This window comes from Balaenoptera musculus, chromosome 16, assembly GCF_009873245.2.
Source record: "Balaenoptera musculus isolate JJ_BM4_2016_0621 chromosome 16, mBalMus1.pri.v3, whole genome shotgun sequence".
NCBI classification, from domain to species: domain Eukaryota; kingdom Metazoa; phylum Chordata; class Mammalia; order Artiodactyla; family Balaenopteridae; genus Balaenoptera; species Balaenoptera musculus.
Window position 1 is genome coordinate 80,226,446 of NC_045800.1, and position 20,228 is coordinate 80,246,673.

General features: G+C 42.8%; 1 protein-coding gene across 2 annotated transcripts; it reads left to right on the plus strand.

Annotated features, from left to right (window-relative positions):
* Positions 1 to 1,649: 1,649 nt before the first annotated feature.
* RBM34 (RNA binding motif protein 34) lies at positions 1,650 to 16,321 on the plus strand. Of its 2 annotated transcripts, XM_036828235.1 has the most exons (11): positions 1,650 to 1,771; positions 1,882 to 2,056; positions 2,279 to 2,415; positions 5,687 to 5,915; positions 7,186 to 7,245; positions 10,449 to 10,492; positions 11,576 to 11,659; positions 11,811 to 11,874; positions 13,203 to 13,242; positions 13,470 to 13,588; positions 15,344 to 15,682. In XM_036828235.1, exons 1-11 carry the CDS (start codon positions 1,719 to 1,721, stop codon positions 15,620 to 15,622), a joined length of 1,284 nt encoding a protein of 427 aa, XP_036684130.1. In that variant the 5' UTR covers positions 1,650 to 1,718; the 3' UTR covers positions 15,623 to 15,682. The 2 variants fall into 2 exon arrangements, with proteins under 2 accessions (XP_036684130.1, XP_036684131.1); XM_036828236.1 differs by lacking the exon at positions 7,186 to 7,245 and having other exon boundaries at positions 15,344 to 16,321.
* The last annotated feature ends 3,907 nt before the right edge of the window (positions 16,322 to 20,228 follow it).

Sequence of the window (20,228 nt, forward strand, 5' to 3'; positions counted from 1 at the left end):
GTGTGCTGCCTTTCATTCTTTGTGAGTCCATTTCTTCACCTTTCGTTTTAATTTTAACCTGCTATTTAGGGATTTTTGTCTAATGTCATATGATGGGTTTTGTATGTGTAAGATGTAAACCCCACGGAGGAATAGTTTCATGGTTTAGTTGTGGAAGTAATAGATATATAAGAGATCATAAAATTAAGCACTAAATTGTATGGGCAGGGAAAACACATGCATTAGAGTTTAAAGAGGGCAGTGTATGAGCACGCAAGGAATGTGATGACTGATGTGATGGTGACATAGAGGAGATGGCAAACCTTAGCATTTAACTGAGATTCATCTGGAAATGGAATGCATAGGCTAGAGTGGAGAAAGGCCAGATTCAATGACATTGCGGTGTTCCAGAGAGGAAGTGATTCTTGGAATAATGGTAGGGAGAGTGAGGAAGGAATCTGATTGGAAGACATGCTGAAAGAAAAATGAGTAGAATGTCTTCATTGGACGGTATAGGATAGATGGAGCTGCTAGAGTTGCAAACATGGACAGTTGAGTTTTTCTCATTGTGTGATACACAAGCCAAAATAAGGGACTCAAAACCAGTGCCAAGCAGTTGAATATTGTTTTTCCATCACATTATCTGATGTGGACTGTAAAAAAGATCACATATATTCCCAGTGACTTCTATTAAGCAGCTCTCCAAAATTAGCAAATCTGTTCCCATAGATTCAAAGTCAAGTTTGATTTTACCACCAAAACTACTGATTCAGTGATTTATCTAATGATAATCTAATATTTTTTATTGCTTAAAAGTCAATTTACCATATATTCACTAGGTACGGTGAATGGGGATACAGAGCACAGGCTGAATAAGACAACCATTTACATCTAGAGAGACTGTTGTATCTCTACTGTAAATAGTTGGGAAATTTTCCTAAGTGAGCTGGGCCTTGAAGGATGGGTACAATTTTGCAGGTGAAAATGAGGGGTAAAGAGGGGGGCGACTGTGGGGGAAGGAATAAAAAGAATAAGAAGGAATGACAAAAGGTGAAGGAATAAAGAGGTGGTGGAAAAAAGCGGGCTTTGCGAAGGTAGGCCAAGAAAACAGCATAGTTTCGAGAGCCGAGAGCCCCTTTTCTTGGTAGAATAGAGCGGAGCAGGTTACAGCTGTGGTCTCTATTTGTTTTTAACTTTATTTTGAAATAATGTCAAATTTCAGAAAAGTTGCAAGAGCAGTACAAAGGAGTCCCATGTATCCTTCAACCGGTTCACCAGTTGTTAATACCGTGTGACATACATCCCTGTAACTTCATTTCCGGACAAACCTCCCTCCTTCCTCTTCGACAACTCAGGGGTTTTCCTAAGTGTTTTCCCTTTGCTTGGACTGACACCCCAGTCCCAGCCTGGCTGATTCTTATTCGTACTTAAGGCCTCAACTACCCTCGGAAGACTTACCCCCCAAGACTAGGTCTCAGACAGAGGTACAAACTGGTCCGGAAGCCTGGGCTCGGCTCCTCCGCCCGCCGTCTCCGCCCCCATGCACGCCGCCTCCGCCCCCATGCCCGCTGTCTCGCCCCCCAAGCCCGCCGTCTTCGCCCCCATGCCCACCGTCTCCGCCCCCCAGGGCGTCCGCCGAGACTCCCGGGGCGGAAGGGGCGTGGCTCCGAGAGCTGAGTGGCCGGGACCCGGAAGTGCGGGCTCACGTGCTGCCGCCCTCTCGGAGGCCTCGGATAAGAATGGCCCTGGAAGAGAAGAGCAAACGGAAGAAAAAGCGGAGTGCGCGGGAGAGGTGAGTGGCGCGTGGCTCGTCTGCCTGGGCCGGAGTATGCGTTCGGGAGCTCGGGGCGCGACGGGTGGGGCGTGGCATCGTGTCGCTGAGTCTCTGATGTCCGTGTCTAGAGAGAACCCGGAGGACGGCGCTTGTGGGAATCTGGCAGGAGACTATGAGGTTGGACAAGTCGCCAGTAGTTTATTCCACGGCAAGCGGCCCTCCAGAGGCAGCACGGGTCGGCTGGCTTCCCTCTTCGGCTCTTTGGAGCCTCAGCTTCAACCCATGTATGTGCCTGTGCCTGAAGTAAGTCATTGCGTTCTACCCCGAATGGCCCATTAGAACAACTTTAGAAGCAAGCAACCTACCTTGCCGGGCATGCTTTCTAAAGTGGGGCAGATAAGGATCAATTTTAAGTAAACTTTCATTACTGGACATACCAGTGAGAGAGAAAAGATGCTACTTTAGAAAGACCACTAAATTATTAAGAAGGATGAGGTCTGAAACATACCTTCAAACTTTTAAAAGGAAACCACCAAAAAAAGGAAACGGGATGAGGAGGAAGAAAGTTCATCCCAAATCCAAAGACCGCTTTTGCAAGAACCTGCGAAAAAAATGAAATTGAAGAAGAAACTTTCTGATGCAGACCGAAAGTTGGCAAACAGGTTGGTAAAATTTCTCTCCTAGTTGATGTTAAAGAAGTTAGATGGTAAAGAAATTAACATTCTTATACCAGCAATGTTCATTTTAAATTTTTTTCTCACTTCATAGTTATAATTTTAAAATTTTTATTATGGAAAGTCACATACATATTGAAAAGTTGAAAAGGATAAGGAACCCCATGTACCCAGCATCAGCAGTTATTAATAATTGGCAAATCTTGTTTCATCTTTACCCTATTCATTTCCCCCTCATTATTTGGAAGCAAACCTAAGACTTAGGTTTCATCTATAAATATTTCAGCATGTATGGAAAAGATGAGTTTGGTTTTCTTAAACTTATTCAGTCAGAGATCAAATTTCCCCCATTAGTTTAATTTTTTTTAAAAAACAGTTTATTTGAATTGAGATCCATATAGCAGTACCATTATAGGTTCCTCGTTAACTTTCCTCAGCCTGTCAGGCCACTGTCTTCATGCCCTTTATCTCTCTGTTCTGTCTTGGCAGGTGATCTTGTTACCTATTCTGAGAATTTTTTTTTTTTTTTGGCTGCGCCAGGGAGCTTGCGGGATCTTAGTTTCCTGACCAGGGATTGAACCTGGGCCCCCGACAGTGAAAGCCTGGAATCCTAACCACTGGACAGCCAGGGAATTCCCCTGAGAGTTATTTTTTTTTAATTGCTAACAGTTGTGAGCTACTACTTCTGGTTGTCTTACTGCCTGTAACTATGCACATCTTTAATTTCTTCCCCTTTCAGAGAAGGGTGTCTTCCTCCTCGTCCAAGATTAATTCAGTCACCTGTGCTGTTTATATATACCACATAGCTCTTCTGCCTCCTTAGGGTTTATGTCATCAGATAGATAGATAGATACTTTTTTTTTCTTTCCTGTATCTTTGATCTGTCCTCTCAAGATTCTCATCTTAAAAAAAGAAATCCAGCAAAACCCCATCTGCAGTCATGTGTCCCTGTTTGCTCCATCCCCTCAAACCTTCCCTTCATCGTCAAGCTTTTAGAAGATGTCTATACTTGCGCTCTCTTCCTTTTCTTGATCTGTTTTCTCTTCCACGAACTTGCACTCTTGCACTTCCACGAACTTGCACTTGAGAGCACTTGAGTGCACTCAAGTTTGTGCACTTGCACAAACTTGTTGTTTGTTTGTTGTGTTTGTTTTTATGTGATATGACCATACTTCTGAAACAGGGCTCAGGGAAGCCATCCTGACCTAGGTGCCATATTTAGTAGGCAGTACAGCCTTTGTCTGAGTCCTCGCTTTTGCATGTCACGTGGTTGCTTTTCTTCTCGAAGCTGTTGGATTCTTTGATAGCAGTCTCTTCTCATTCTCCTCTTGTCTTTCTGCTCCTTCTCAGTGGTTTTGTGGGCACTTTCCTTCTGACTGTTCCTTAAATGTTGATTTCCCTTGGGATTCTGTTCTTGGTCATCTTCTCATGACCTTTTTCACACCCTTCATTCTGGGCAGTCTCCCAGTCCTCGTGGCTCCACCATTCTCATCTCTCTTTCTTGATCTATAAACCTGTATATCTGTTTGTCTACTGGCATCTCTAGCTCTATATTCATATACACCTCAAATTCAGGATGCTTCAGCCCGAGCTCATTATCCTCATCAAACCTGTTCCTCTGCATGAGTGGTACCATCAGCCTTCCTGTTGCCTGAGCCTGTGACTTGGGAGTCATCTTAGACTCTTTCTTTTCCCTGCATATCTAATCACTTGCCAAGTCCTAATGATGCTGTCTTTTAATCTGCTTCCCCTTTCCACCCTCTCCCTTGCTCTGGTGGGTCTGTTGTCTTCTGAGATGCCTGCAGTTGTAACTGTCTCCTTACTGGTCTCCCTTATCCAGCCTTGTCCCTTTCATAATTATCTTCTGCTCTGCTGCCCGAATGTTCTCTTCTAGGCACTTTCAAAGTCTTCAGGGGCTCCCCTTCCTCTGTGGGATAAAAATCTAAGCACTTTTGCATAACAGGCATGGTCCTCCTTGACATACTGTCTCATTTCCTTTCACTCCTACTAGGTACTTTATGTACCATAGTGAACAAAAAACTAGACATTGACCCTCTCCTTACTGGAGCTTGTGGTCTAGTGGAGGGATGAAACGGTCAACATTTACTGAGGACTGACCATGTGCTATACACTGCCTTTCCTCCTCTGAGAGCCTTTTTTTTTTTTTTTTAATTTTTATTTATTATTTATTTATTATTTATTTTTGGCTGTGTTGGGTCTTCGTTTCTGTGCGAGGGCTTTCTCTAGTTGCGGCAAGCGGGGGCCACTCTTCATCGCGGTGCGCAGGCCTCTCACTATCGTGGCCTCTCTTGTTGCGGAGCACAGGCTCCAGACGCGCAGGCTCAGTAGTTGTGGCTCACGGGCCTAGTTGCTCCGCGGCATGTGGGATCTTCCCAGACCAGGGCTCGAACCCGTGTCCCCTGCATTAGCAGGCAGATTCTCAACCATTGCGCCACCAGGGAAGCCCTGAGAGCCTTTCTTGTTTCTTTTATGTTTCTACACCATGTATTATACATGTTACCATTTTATGGTGAACCTTGCCTATCGCTCCAGAGACTGGACTACTGAAAGGCCTCTAATAGTCTCTTTTATCTTTGTACCCCCAGAGGCTAGAACTGAGTAGTAAATATTTATTGAGTGAATGAATGAATGAATGAGTTTTATGACTCCTACTACCCATTCTTTCCCCTCACTCCTAAGTTCCTGTTCCATTTCTCTTTTTGGACTGGTGCACTTACCCAGGTGCACCAGTACTTTACAATATTGGCGGAATTTACTTTTGACAAGCAGTCCTTTAAATATTGCAGTAGGAAATCTGATTTCTCCTCTTCGCCAGATTGCTTTTACAAAGTTAAGTACTTTGCCGGTATATTAATCTTCATAGACCCCCTGGGAGTGCTGCAGTAACCCTAGAATTCTAGAGCAGAGAATGGAATTAGGCATTGGTAGAGTGTAAACTAAATCCCCAAGAGCTTTAAGTGAGCCAACTTTTGTTTAAATGAACTTTTGTTGCTCTGCTTATTACCTGGCAGTTTTAACCTATCTTCAGAAATTGACCTTAACTTTTTCTAACTCTTGAGTTTCCTAAAGATACCAGTCACTTTTTGATAATGCTGTTTAAATGTAGATGTATTTGTGAATGGTAAGTTGATATATAGGAAGGCCAGAAGTAGATGGGAAGTGTTTCTAATCAATGTGCTTTGTCAAATACTAGACCTGACTTCCATGACTTTGTTTTTTTTTTTTTTGACTTAAAAAGAGAAAATGCTTTAGCAAGTGCTGATTTAGAAGAAGAAATTCACCAGAAACAAGGGAAGAAAAGGAAAAATTCTCAATCTGTTGTTAAAATTGTCGATAAAGAAGTACTTGATGATGTAGATCAGACAGTTGTAAATCAAAGAAAGAAAATTCAAACCAACCAAGAAGAGAGATTAAAGAATGAGAGAACTGTGTTTGTTGGGAATTTGCCTGTCACCTGTAATAAGAAGGTGAGTGTGTAGTCTGTATATTGTTAACATGCAGAGAAATTAATAATTCATGATTTTGTTTACTGTCACTTTATTAAATAAGTCATTAATATATAACTTCATTATAAATGACTACATATATCATTCTGTAGATTGATTCCAGTATCCCCCTGCTCTTTTCCATTGCCGAAGTCACTGCCCTAATTCAGGCTTTTGCAAATCTTGTCTGAACTACTGCAGTGGTCTCCTATCTGGTTTTTTCCTCCAGCTCTATCGTCTCTTACATGCCACTAGAACGGAAGCGCCATATGTGCAGGGATGTTTACCTCTTTTCTTCACTGCTCTATCCCTAGCACTTGAAACAGTGCCTGGTGTGTAGTAGAGGCTTGTTGAATATTTGTCGTGTAAATGAATGCATACATCCTAAGTTTCTTCCGTTATGTGGGGTTCACTAAACCAAGACGTGCCCTTTACTTTCTGTGTGTTTATGTGATAGTCACCCTGGTGGCAATCCCTTCGGTCAAAATCCTGCTTATCTTTTGAAGAACAATTTCAATTCCACTTTCTTAAAAACAAAACAGTACTAGAAAGTTACTTCCTGGTTTTTCCCTTTCCCCCTTGCCCTTTTGTCCCCTAGCATTTGATGTGTGATTATTTTGTAGAACATAACCCATTTTACTTTCTAGCGTAGTTTTGGTTACTTATCTTCCTCAAGGGAAGGGAGTGTTTGTGGTGCTTTACACATTTAATAAGTTATTTTTGGATTAAAATTGCTTATAGAAATTATTGTGCAAGCTGTAAAACATATACATTCTTCACATCCTGAGCCAGTCATAAGAATAATGTATAAAATTCATCCTAAAACTTTTCTTCAGTCTGATGGTCTTAATTCCAGACAGTTGGGGAATTTCCCATGGTGACATAAGGATCCTTAAAATCCATTTCTGGTTTAAATAAGCCAGTGTGAAAAGATGAGAGAATTTATGGAATATATAATCTTAGTTTACCTGTAGTAAAGATTATAAAAGATTGAAAGAAAAAATGTTGTGTACCTCATAGATACTAACATGAACTTGAATTGTGTTTTCTTTTTATATAAGTTTCAGTAAAAGTTTTTTGTCTTCTAACTGAATAGTTACCTAGTTTTCCTGAAATAGTCTGAAAACATGGCAGGAAAAGATTATCAGACCGTTTTACTTAATTCCTTTTTGTGGTATTTATTTGATGTTCTGAAAGTGGACTGAAATATATATATATGTGTGTGTATATATATATGTTTTTTTTATTTTAGAAGCTGAAGTCATTTTTTAAAGAGTACGGACAGATAGAATCTGTACGATTTCGTTCTCTGGTATGTGTTCTGCCCCCTTAAAATTGCATAATCTTAAAATGTTTTGCATTTGAATCCGACTTATTCATGTGTTGGTTTTAGTGAGATGGAGGAGCCCTTGACTTTAACCTTTAGAATCAACAGGCTCAAATCTAGCCCCAAAGAAGAATCACACTTAGTATCGATTGCTGACTCTTGGACTTTGTTAGCTAATTTAATGAGTTCAAACAGTAAAATGCTGTCCTTACTAAGTGTACTTTGGAGGGTGGATGGGTGACTTTTGTTTGTGTGTCAATTGAGTAGGTGGAAACGTTCACACCTGTTGAGTAGCATTTCTGGAATCATAGGTGTTCATATGAGGGGTTTGCATGACGCTGCAGAGCAGTACTTATGCTCTGACATAGAAAGATAAAGTATGTTTTAATCAATTTAATGTTAAAACTTTATGGAAATAAATGGTATCTGATTTCACCAACTGAGCACTCTGTAGACCAGTTATAGCCATGTTCCTTGGCGCATGAATAAGCATCATTCATACGTGTTTTAATGTAATTAATATGTATGAGTATAGTATAGGAGATGTTTGTTCCTTGTTTCCAACTGCTCTTTCTCAACGTGATTGTCTAAAATGAGGTTTCTCAACCTTGATACTGTTGACATTTGGTGCTGGTTAGTTCTTAGCTGTTGGGGGCTGCCCTGTGCGATGTAGGGTCCCCGGCCTCCGCCTGCTAGGTGCCGGTAGCCTCCTCCCCACCCCAGCTGTAACAGCCAGATATATTCCCAGACATTGCCACGTGTCCCCAGCGGGCAAAACTGCCCACTTCTCTGAAAGTGGACATTTCCCAAGGTTTTGGTGCAGTCTCCATAATTCCTATCATGGTGTTTGTTCCTCACGCTTATCACATGTGTATTTTGTGTGCCCTTCTGAGTCCCGTTTCCTCATACCAGATCCTTGCCTGACACATCCACTTGGGTGTCCTGCCCATTTTCAGCGCGTCTGTGCTTTACCTCCGTCAGTCCCGCACCCCAGCCTATGCCACCTGCTGATTTTCTGTGATGTTTAGTGCCTGTTTTTCAGCTGTGGTTTCTTCCCAAGAGGAGTCATTCCTTTCTTTTTCCATCGTCCCACCTGAGTGTTCACTAGCTCTTGCAGAAGGGTTGCAGAGGCCTTTTACGGGTCCTGCTTTCGGTCCGCCTCAGGTGCATCCATCGCACCACCGTCAGCTTAGTCTTCCTAAAGCACTTCCTCCTGGACCTCCTGCCCAGAATTCCTCCCCTCCACCTCCCCTCCCGTGAATATTATACACACCGCCACCCCTGCCTTGGCCTGGAGTTCCCTCTGGGGGGCCTGCCCTGATTCTTCCCTGTCCCTGGATTATCGGTACGTCAGGTGACCCTGCTGTGTGCCCTCCAGCACCGCGTACTTCACTGTAGTCCTTACGACACCGCTCTCTCACTGTTACGCTGCTCCTGTCCCACCAGACTGTGGGCTGTGACTACAAACACCCTGTCTGCGTGGCTCCTCCTTGGGTCACTAGCACCTGCGCCTGGTGCACATCAAATATGTATGGCGTTCCCTAGACGCTTTTCGTTTTTCTCGCTGTCGGTGTCCTTGGTTCTTTGCCTGACAGCCTGCACAGAGTGGCCCTGGGGCCCTGCGTTCTTCTACGTGGGACTGTCCTGCAACCCGGGAGCTGCCCTCATTGCCGATCACATGCTTGCGCTTTCCCACCCTTGTCCTTTTGCTCAGTTCATTTGTTTTTTTTTTTAATTGAGGTCAGATTGGTATATAACATTATGTTAGTTTCAGGTGTTCAACATAACAGTTCAGTCTTTCTTTACCATGCAGTTGACCCCCTTCACCCATTTCACCCACTTTCAACCCCCTTCTCCTCTGGTAACCACCAGTCTGTTCTCCGTATCTCTGAGTTTTGTTTTGTTTGTTTCTTTTCGGCTGCGCCGCTTGCAGGGTCTTAGTTCCCCGACCAGGGATCAAACCCAGGCGCTCGGCGGTGAGAGCTCGGAGTCCTAACCACTGGACCGCCAGGGAATTCCCTGTTGTGTTTTTTTTGATTGCACATATAAGTGACATCATACAGCACCTGTCTTTGACTTACTTCACTTAGCATAATACCCATAGCATCTATCCATGTTGCCGCAAATGGCAAGATTTCCTTCTTTCTTATGGCTGAGTAGTATTTCACTGTATATACTTTTTGTACTTCATTGCCTTATATTTATTAATTCGTATCTTTAATAACAGAACACAGGTCCTTGAGAGCTCCTAGAAGGCATCCAATAGATGTGTTTTGATGACCAGCATTCCCGTGTCAGTTATTCACATGGGCATTTCTCATGTGTCGTACTGTTTTCCTGTCTATATTTTGAGAGTTTGACCGTATGTTAGTTTGAGCAGGACAGACTGAGAAGAAATAGTTCAAGTTTCTTAGTTTTACTATATAAACTATTGAATGACTAAAAGAAAAAAGTCTTCCAGAGGAGATTTATAGTAACTGCCCTAAATGGGGTTGGCATTTATAGACACCCCTGGACTTGTGAACTTGCAGTCTGTATCCTTTTACCTTTGTGTTCTCTGTACCTGGTGGTATTTGCCACATATTGCTGACAGTCACAGTTGCTGACTTGAATTTCCACCTCTCTGTAAAGTTTTCCCTACCTGCCCCCTTCACTCTTAGGTATGACCCTTATATGACTGACAGTAACGTGACTCTGAATATAAAGGAGATTCCCTTATTTGTCCAATTACAGATACTGAAGTAGTATCTTCTTATATTATTTATCAACTTAGTTAGACATATTTAAAATCATATAGCATACACAATATTAATTTAGAAGTGTCCCTTTTTTCCATGCTGATTTTATAAAACAGTTTTCCTTAACACTCTTCATGTGTGTCTTCAACATCATTGTGCGCTTACGACCAGAGACCCCTTCAAGTCATTTGTAACTTCCGCCTAGTTTGAGAGTCACTGCCTGTGAAATCTGAATGTGGCACTATCATTGGAAATGTTTGTCCTCAGCCACCAGGTCCTGTTCATACAACATTAGGACAGTTGTTTCTGATTCAGTGTTTCCTTAGAATGTTTTTAATCACATCATATCAGACTTAGATATTTAGAATTCAATTAATTAAAATATAGTTATTTTGAAATAATATTTCAAACAATGATTTTTCTTTAATCCTTTTTTTTTTCTCTTAAAAGATTCCAGCGGAGGGAATTTTGTCCAAAAAGTTGGCAGCAATAAAGTAAGTTTATAATTAGAGAAAGGGAGTAGTCATAAATTCTCTTCCATTTTGGTTAAAATTGAGATCATTTCTTAACCTCATAGATGTTTATATTTGGATAAAACATCATGTTTTATTGTTTTCTTATGTCTGTAATAACATATAAATTTGTCAGATGTTTGTCTTCAAGCCTCAACGTAAATTGTAGAGTCAAGGATAAGAATTGCAAAATAACTTAAAATGTGCCATGAAATATGAGAAATTTCAAGGACGTTTAATCAGGCATAGTGTTTGAAGAGAATAAGAAAGTTTTGCACCTAAAAATTCTATTGTAAATCATAAGTATCATATTTCATCAATTCTAAGGCGACATTTCCCATACCTTAACATTTTAAAAATCAAAATGCATCTTAAAATCAGAGGTGCCTCATGGTTGCTATGGCTGGCCAGGTTTTTCCGGGGAAATTGTATAGGTCACACTATAAGATGGAGAGATAAATGGGGAAACCTACAGATTAAACAGGAGCCAGAAGACTTTTCAAGTTGAAAACTGGACAAGACCAAAGTATGTCTAGGAGTAGACACTTGGGTGATAAAACCACATAGACACGCAGGGAAGTGGTTCCTATAATAATTCCCTAAGCTGTACATGTCTGTGTAGTTTTTATTTTACAGTAAAAAGGAAAAAGAACGTTGTCTTTCCCATCTGTGTGTGCCTTAGATACAGAGCTGCAGCTAAGGTGATGTTGGGTTGGCCAAAAGGTTCATTCGAGTTTTCCCGTAAGGTGTCACTTGAACGAACTGTTTGGCCTGCCCAGTAGTTGTAGCGTGGTGGGTTGCCCGGAGGTGCCTGCTGGTCTCTCTCAGTGATGACTGGTAAGGAGGCCTGGGTCACGTGTATCAGCCCATATCTGTGTAAGTTGTGTGTTATTTTTTTGAGTTATTACTAAATATTTATTAAAAGAGATGAAACTCCCCCCAGAAATTCTTGTCATATGTGTTGAGAGTGGTAAACAAGCTATATTTATTTCAGTGACTTTGAGATGAACAAATTTTACATTGTCTTTTTTTTCTTCTTTTCTTTTTTTTTTTTTTTTGGTGTAGACGTAAAATTCATCCTGATCAGAAAAATATTAACGCTTATGTTGTGTTTAAGGACGAGAGTGCTGCTACAAAAGCACTGGAAAGGTAATTTCACCTCTTTGAGGTTTGGACAGAATTATTGTAATTTAAGTGTGTATGAGTCCATGCTTTTATTCTTTGGTTTCACTTCAGAGCAAATATCCCAGGAACTCAGCACTTGCTTTTAACAACAATTTTCCCTTCGTATTTATACCAGAAATGGGGCCCAAATTGCAGATGGATTTCGTGTTAGAGTGGATCTTGCATCTGAGACCTCATCTGTGAGTAGTTCTTCTGAGCTTGTGCTGGGAGAGCAGTGGGGTCAGCAGGGAGCATGCGGGAAGCACAGAGGAGACAGCCTTTGCCCTCTGTGGTCTCAGCTAATGCCCTCTAAGTTAGCATCAGCTTCAAGAAAGTGGTTCCCACCCGTACGTTAGATCCAGTGGTCCTAGAGAGAGAGGCCAGAAGTTACGATAGAGGGCATCGGGGCCAGCACCTTATTTTACAGACTGAGGTCTAAAGTTAAATCAGTCATTAAACAGTTTTTGAGTCCGTCCTCTGTGTCAGGCATTCGGTGCTGAGATACAGTCTCAGTTCTCTAGGAGTTCACAGGATAAAGGTAAAGAAGAGCAGACGGTTTTATGATAAATACTGTCGTAAACGCACAGGATGCTTTGTCAGCTCAGGAATGGAGCACTTGATTTGGGGGGTTGCCAGCAAGAAGGGGCCAAGGAGGGTCTCCAGGAGAACAGGTGTTCTGTCAGTCTTGCAAGATAAGTCTGTTATCCAGGCAGAAACATGGTGAACAGTGTGAATGGTGGGGGCCAAAACCTAATTTGCGGAGGGAGTGGCGAGAGCCTGATGCGGTTACTAGTGGCTGGAGCCTGAGGAGGGGCGGGATAAGAGTAGCTGTTGGAGAAGTAGGTGGAGGCCAGTCATGAAGACCCTGGCCTGCCATGGGGAGGAGTCTGGGTTTTGTCCAAAGCTGTTCCTCAAGGTCTCTCAAAACGGATGAAGCGTGAGTTGCAAGAACTCACCGCAGAAACAGAGTGCGTTACTGCCGGTGTCAGGGTGACTCGTTGAGAAATGACAGAGGCCTGGCTGACAGCCCTGGCTTTGATTGTGGACCTGGCACGGGGCCCGCAAACTGGCCTGAGGGCCCAATCTGTTTGCGGCCCGTTTCTGTTAATAAAGTTTTACTGTCACCCAACGACACCCACTAGTTATGTGTTATTTTGCTGAAACAGTAGAGGCAAGTAGGTACAGCAGAGATCATGTGGCCCACAAAGCCTAAAATATTTGCTTTCTGGCCCTTTCCAGAAAAAGTTTGCCCACCCCCAGTAGAGCAGGCCTTCCTTGAGCACTGCCGTGGGTCAGTGCCAGCTGCGAACAGAAGCACTTCCTGCTCCGGGGCTCGCTTACACTCCAGCGGGGAAGGCGGGGAAGGCGGGGAAGGCAGAAGAAACGGAATCAAACAGGGGCCGGGAGGGCAGGGAAATCAGGAGATGGAGCCCCGTTGGATGTGCGGGGTGAGGACAAGGGTGGACTTTAGGGTGACTTCCGCTTTCTGCTCCATGAGTGATTTTTATTAACCCTCTTTGTGTTTCAGAGGGACAAGAGATCTGTATTTGTGGGGAATCTCCCATACAGTAAGTTTGTTTAAGCAAATAAAGTACCTGTTTATCACTGAAGTAATGCAAATAACATCTGAGTTGGTAACATAATGTATCGCTTTAAGACTACCTTTAAGAAGTGCGGGGTGTAACTTGACTACTTACCTTGAGGCTATGCTTACCCTTGGTATATTAGGAAACATCGCCAGCTTCCTAAGGCGATTCCAAGTCCTCACTTCCACTGGGGTTGAATCTGTCTTTAGAAGCTGAAGAATCTGCGGTTGAGAAGCACTTTCTGGACTGTGGGAACACTGTGGCTGTAAGGGTCGTGCGGGATCCGGATACAGGAGCCAGCAGAGGCTTCGGCTACGTGCTCTTTGAGGTAGGGAGGCTGACGTATCGTCACTGTCCGTGAAGTGTGCCCGGAGAGGCTGTCACTGCTGTCCCGTCCTTCAGACGTAACTCACTGTCACCCTCAAAATTCCACCTTAAGAAAACTACATTCATAACCCGCCACAGTATAACAGACTCCTGTTCCTATAATTGCATCTAACCAAGAGATGTTCTAGTTATTTCTCCACATTAATGTTGTTAAATAATGTTTTAGATACTGGATAGTAAAGGTATTAAATCGCTGAATCTCCACCTTCTGTAAAATGGAGAGAAGAACTGATCGTTCACTCAGGTAGAAGAGAATGTTAGTCTCTGTACAAAATTGGTTATGTTTAGTTCACTGAATATTAGCCAGTGTCTCATGCCTAAAATTATTAGAATACACATGCGGCCCGACGGCCCTTATGTTTTCTTCCCTTCACAACAGCCCATCCATGTACTTCCTTTCAGTTTTTACCTGTGCCGCCTTTTTTATGGTCAAACTTAATATTTGTGAACATAAGATTCTGCAATCTGCTTTATGTTGTTTTCTGTCGTTTAAGTATGTTCCACTGAGCGTGTATACTGTCTTTTCCCTGGTGTGTCCCAAATGTTGCATGTTTGCAGTGTTCTCTCTTTTTCTCTGTAGTAATGAGATCAGAGTGGTTATGTTTTTTCCTTCAAATGTTTGCCTCCATTTTTGGATTACTTCTTTAGGAAAGCTCCCCAATGGGTTACCACTAACCAGGTCAAGACATCTGACCATCTTTAAGGCTCTTAGCATGTATGACCAGACGGCTTTGAAGAAACGTCACAGCCTGCCATAATGACTGTGATGTAGTTATCTCACTGTTTCTCTGCTCTGTCTTCTGACTATTTTTGTTTGTTTGTTTGTTTGTTTTTTTAAATTAATTTATTTATTTAGTTTTGGCTGTGTTGGGTCTTTGTTTCTATGTGAGGGCTTTCTCTAGTTGCGGCAAGCGGGGGCCACTGTTCATCGCGGTGCGCAGGCCTCTCACTGTCGCGGCCTCTCTTGTTGCGGAGCACAGGCTCCAGACGCGCAGGCTCAGCAGTTGTGGCTCACGGGCCTAGTTGCTCCGTGGCATGTGGGATCTTCCCAGACCAGGGCTCGAACCCGTGTCCCCTGCATTGGCAGGCAGATTCTCAACCGCTGCGCCACCAGGGAAGCCCTGTCTTCTGACTATTGATAAGTTTGTAAAGTCCTTTAACAAACATGTCATGAATATTCAGGGTGGTTAGCATTTAGTGGCTCTCTATTAGAATAAAATAATAATAGAATTTTGGACCTAAAGGGAACCCTACAAGGCATCTAGTCCAACATCTCAAGGACTGTAATAGAGAGTTCTCTGCTCTCAAATCAACTAATACAGCAGGGCTTTTTCAGGAAGAGCCTTGTGAAGAGGAGGTTTATTGGTTTAAAAGACACTATAGGACTGACCTCGTTAATTGCAACTTCATTTTACATTGAGAAAAATGAAGCCTCTTGGATTGTGACTTATCTGATTATTTGACAGGGCAGCTTGAGCGCTTCCTGGGGAGAAACTCATGAGAGGGAGCATGATTAAAACTACAAAAACAGCTGCTTGTAGTTCAATACTTCGGATTGGACTTCGTGGCTGTGGAAATGAGAGGGGTTTCTGCATGCAAGCTTGAAAGTTGTTCTAATCCAGAAAAGTCACCATTTTACTCGTTTCTTTGCACATGAGTTTCTGGTGAAAATTTAATATTTTGATTTTTATTGCAGAATACAGATGCTGTTCATCTTGCTCTGAAATTAAATAACTCTGAACTGATGGGAAGAAAACTCAGAGTCATGCGTTGTGTCCATAAAGAAAAATTAAAACAAAATTCAAATCCTAGTTTGAAGAATGTCAGTAAACCTAAGCAGGGACTTAATTTTACTTCAAAAAATGCACAACATTCTAAAAGTTTGTTTATTGGAGAAAAAGCTGTTCTCATGAAGAAGAAAAAGAAAGGACAGAAGAAAAGTGGACGAACTAAGAAACAGAAAAAACAGAAGTAGCTATCCGAAGCCTTTTTTTTGTTTTCCCCACTGACTACTGGTAATAAAATGTGGTAAATCCATGTATTGAATTTCAGGATTTTTTTACATATTGTGAAACATGGACACTTTTTCAGTTATTCACATTGTAATAGTACCTTTGAATCATTTGTTTTAAGGTGTAGGCAGATCACTCACCATGTTAATACTGCTGATGGTATGAGAGATGATTTTAGATGTAGGGTGAACATTTAGAATTTTAGTGGTTATGTATTATTTCACCATATATTGGAAATACATAATTAACACTTCAGAGAGTCATTTTAAGAATTACTTGGGATGAGACTAAATTTAAAAGTGAGTAAATTTAAAGAAAAATGAAGTAACCTTAATACTGATTGTATCTAGACAAAGTATCTAAATAATTAAAGTGGGAATACTGATTGATCTAAGGTCAAATCATAATCCCTAAGAAGTAAGGTTTTGAGGTCTGGTATATAATAGCCACTCATTTTTCTTCCTTCCTCTTGCACTTAGTATAAGTGGAGTTCTGGGTTTTAATCTTATTTCATCAACATAATAACTACCCAACAGGGATTTTGTATAAAATGTTGCTCTGATTTCTTATTCTTAATTGATGATTAGACTGGTTATTAAAGTTCTTGGTAAATTGGCTATAAAGCAGATTTTTACTTTTACTTCTATTTTTTAATTTGAAAAATATTCTCCCAGGAAAACTTGTGATTCTTTTTTTTTTAATATAAATTTATTTATTTTTATTTATTATTTTTGGCTGCGCTGGGTCTTCATTGCTGTGCGCGGGCTTTCTCTAGTTGTGGCGAGCAGGGGCTACTCTTGTGGTGTGCAGGCTTCTCATTGCGGTGGCTTCTCGTTGCGGAGCACGGGCTCTAGGCGTGCGGGCTTCAGTAGTTGTGGCTCGCAGGCTCTACAGCGCAGGCTCAGTAGTTATGGCACACGGGCTTCAGTAGTTGTGGCTCGTGGGCTCTAGAGCGCAGGCTCAGTAGTTATGGCACACGGGCTTCAGTAATTGTGGCTCGCGGGCTGTAGAGCGCAGGCTCAGTAGTTGTGGCGCACGGGCTTAGTTGCTCCGCAGCATGTGGGATCTTCCCGGACCAGGGCTCGAACCCGTGTCCCCTGAATTGGCAGGCGGATTCTTAACCACTACGCCACCAGGGAAACCAAAACTTGTGATTCTTAACGTCACTCAGTAGAATGAAACAATATTTTAAAAAAATCGTGTTTAAAGGAAACATTTGCTGAAAAAGTATGGTAATGAAGTCACCAAGTGTAAAGTTCAACAAAGGGAAGGAATACCACTGCATTTCCTTGGGACTTAACCTCGTGGTATATAGCTGGTGCCCCCTCCCACAAACCTTGCCTGGCTGGGCCTGTATCCGGGAGGGAGGAGTGGTGGTAAACCAGGGGCCTGATCTGAGGTAAGCAGATATGTGATACACGCATCTTATTACTTAAGAGAACAGGGGGATACTGAGTTATTGGTGATTATTTTGAAAATCCTGTCTTTTGGGCGTAGCACAGGGAAAACCTACTGGAGCTTTAAAATGTAGCTCTGTGGAAAGCAGAAAGAGCTCCATTTTCCTGTATCCAAGGACTGGATATTTTATGCTTAGTATCTTCTATGGTGCTTAGAATCTTGTTTTTCATAAGTAGGGTTCAGTAAATACTTGTCACTTGATAGCTCTTGAACGTTTTTGCATATATTTCCAGTTAAATTTATATAAAGATGCTTTATCTGTAGACTACATAGACTATCTCTATAGACTATAATTTCACTGTATGTATTTTCTTTATAGTGTATATTTTCTTTATATGCTTTTTAGTGTATATAAATAGATATAACTTTAGTGTCCTTAACATAGAGTGTTGGTCTTCAGGTTTTCATGTAAAGAGCCCTGGAGTGGGGTGTAAGGACATCTGATTCTTGACCCATCTCTCTGGCTGTGCATGCATGACCTTGGACAAGCCTCTCAACCTCTTTATTTAAATATCCTGATTGGTGAAATAAGGGGCTTGCACTAGATCCGTGGTTTCCCTCTTTTTTGACTGTGATCTGCAGTAGCTTTAATTTTACACTGTGATCAGTACAAACATTGGTATATTTGACTGACACACAAGTTTCACAAGACAGTAACGGTCCTTACTACATGTGTTGCCATCTGATATTTTTTATCCTATTTTATTTAAAACACTGGTGATGGTCCACTAAGGTCATTCCACAACCCATTAATGATTCCACTCACAAGCAACATGCCTCAGGGATTTCCAGGCTGTTTCTGTTTCAGGATTCTATGCTTATAAGTATTTTACAAATGTAAAAAAAAAAAGTATTAAAAACTGTAGGGTGGTTGAGAGATTCAAAGGCACGGGTGTTGCACTAACTGTGCTTTGTATAAATGTGTTGCCTGGTTTATTGGACTCATAGCAGTGACCTCACATCTACATGGCATTTATTCTGTACAACACAGGGATACAGAAGAACAGCATGTTCTTTGTTCAGAGTCATAATTTAATGGACACAGTCTCAAATTTCCAAGAGGCCTCATGTCATCTGTGTGGCCTTGTGAGGGTCTGTCCCAACACCCCTGAGGCTCAGGACACCTGTATCAGTTGAGGTGCACTTTTTGGGATAGGAAGAATCTGTATGTGTGCAGGATATAAGGAAAAGCTTTTTTTTTCCTGTTGTGTGCAATCCTCTGATCTCAATCATTTGCTTTGCTTTGGTGCATATGCCCATTAACACCCCACCGCAGTCCTGGCAATGCACATGTACCTTTGATCTAATTTCCAGTCTTTTATAGGGTCTCAGGTCCAGGCAGAAGGGCTCTCCTAGGCTTTTGGACTAGGTTAGGAGCTCCAGCTACATGTTTCCATAAGTACCCTTGCAATAACTTCTGACACCAACTACCCCAGAGTTGAGCCAAACTAAATAGGTTAAGTGGACAGTCCCCTACAAGACTGCCCTCATGCACCAGTCACACATGTGGGGGAGGGGTGGTGTCTCCAGGCCACTCTTCTGACCAGCCAGCTACTAATTTGGAGGTTCCTACTACCCTCTCAGATTCAATAACTCACTGTAAGGACTCAGAACTCAAGAACATGCTATACTTACGATTACAGTTTTATTATAGCAAAAGGATATAAATCCAAACCAGCCAGGGGGCTTCCCGGGTGGCGCAGTGGTTAAGAATCCGCCTGCCAATGCAGGGGACACGGTTCGAGCCCTGGTCCAGGAAGATCCCACATGCTGCAGAGCAACTAAGCCCGTGTGCCACAACTACTGAGCCTGCCGTGCCACAGCTACTGAGCCTGCACTCTAGAGCCCCCAAGCCACAACTACTGAAGCCCGCACGCCTAGAGCCCGTGCTCCCCAGCAAGAGAAGCCACCGCAGTGAGAAGCCCACACACCGCACCTAGAGAAAGCCTGCGCACACCAACGAAGACCCAACATAGCCAAAAATAAAAACAAAAAAACAAACCAAAAACCCAGCCAGGGACTTCCTTGGCGGTCCAGTGGTTAGGACTCAGTGCGTTCACTGCCGAGGGCCTGGGTTCCATCCCTGATCGGGGAACTGAGATCCTACAAGTCCCGTGGGGCAAAAAACAGAGAACAAACAGCCAAAGGGAAAGACGAGGGGCACAGGGAGGGGTCTGGCAGAGTCCCAAATTCAAAGCTTCTGTTCCCTCCCTGTGGAGACCGAAACTTCCCCCTCCTAGCGCACGGCACACTGATGTGTAACTACACAGAGCAGTGCCAACCTGGGAAGCTTACATGCTTCTGTGTTCAGAGCTTTTATTTGGGCTTCACTGTGTAGGTCATGAAGTCGAACTCCCTGAAGTTGATCTCCAGCCTCCTTTCCCTCTTATCGCAAGAAATAGGGCTGATAGAACCTGGATCAAGTCCCAACCCTCTAATCACAACCCTGGTTCTTCAGGTCTGGCCAGACCCCATCATGAACCATCTCCTTAGCCTAAACTGTCAGGATCCACTATGAATAACACATGCCTATCACTCCAAGGTTTCAAGAGGATCCCGCCTCTGCCTCTTTAAACTACATACATAATGTTTTCAGTGGCTATGACAACTTGACAACTCAACGTTTTCTATTTTTTTCCTTCAATCTCTTAACCGTTACACTTTTCCAGGAATCGCTCCATTTAATTTTCTTCCACTCCTGAGGCTATACTGTAACATCATTTTGAAATCGTATCACTACATTATGGTCCTTGGGGCACAATGGATTGTGACTGAACTTGAAAAGCAAATTCAATTAAAATCAAGAGTCACGGGTTACCTGCATTCTATAAAAAGATGAAGCATTTGTGGTCAGCGACCTTCCTTCTTTGACACGGGGAGGTCAGCTACACACGCTTTGGAGTGTGCGCACGACCGCCACGTGCCGCCCTGGTTAGATCACGCTCAGTGGCTCTTAAGGGAGTGCGCGGCCTCCCGCAAAATCCCGACTCCTACGCGAACAGCGGCAGCGACAGCGGCGGCGGCGCCCAAGCCCCTGCGCAGGCGCAGAAGCAGCGCGGGAGTCTCCGCTCAGGCACTGCTGCGGACATCCCCGAGGGCCTCGGCCACAGG

Excerpts from the sequence above, each read along its gene's own strand:
- RBM34 (XM_036828235.1), top strand. The coding sequence starts at position 1,719 with ATGGCCCTGGAAGAGAAGAGCAAACGGAAGAAAAAGCGGAGTGCGCGG. Across the intron at positions 10,493-11,575 it reads AAAAAGTTGGCAGCAATAAA|ACGTAAAATTCATCCTGATC; the intron begins GTAAGTTTATAA and ends TTTTTGGTGTAG. Across the intron at positions 13,243-13,469 it reads TGTGGGGAATCTCCCATACA|AAGCTGAAGAATCTGCGGTT; the intron begins GTAAGTTTGTTT and ends ATCTGTCTTTAG.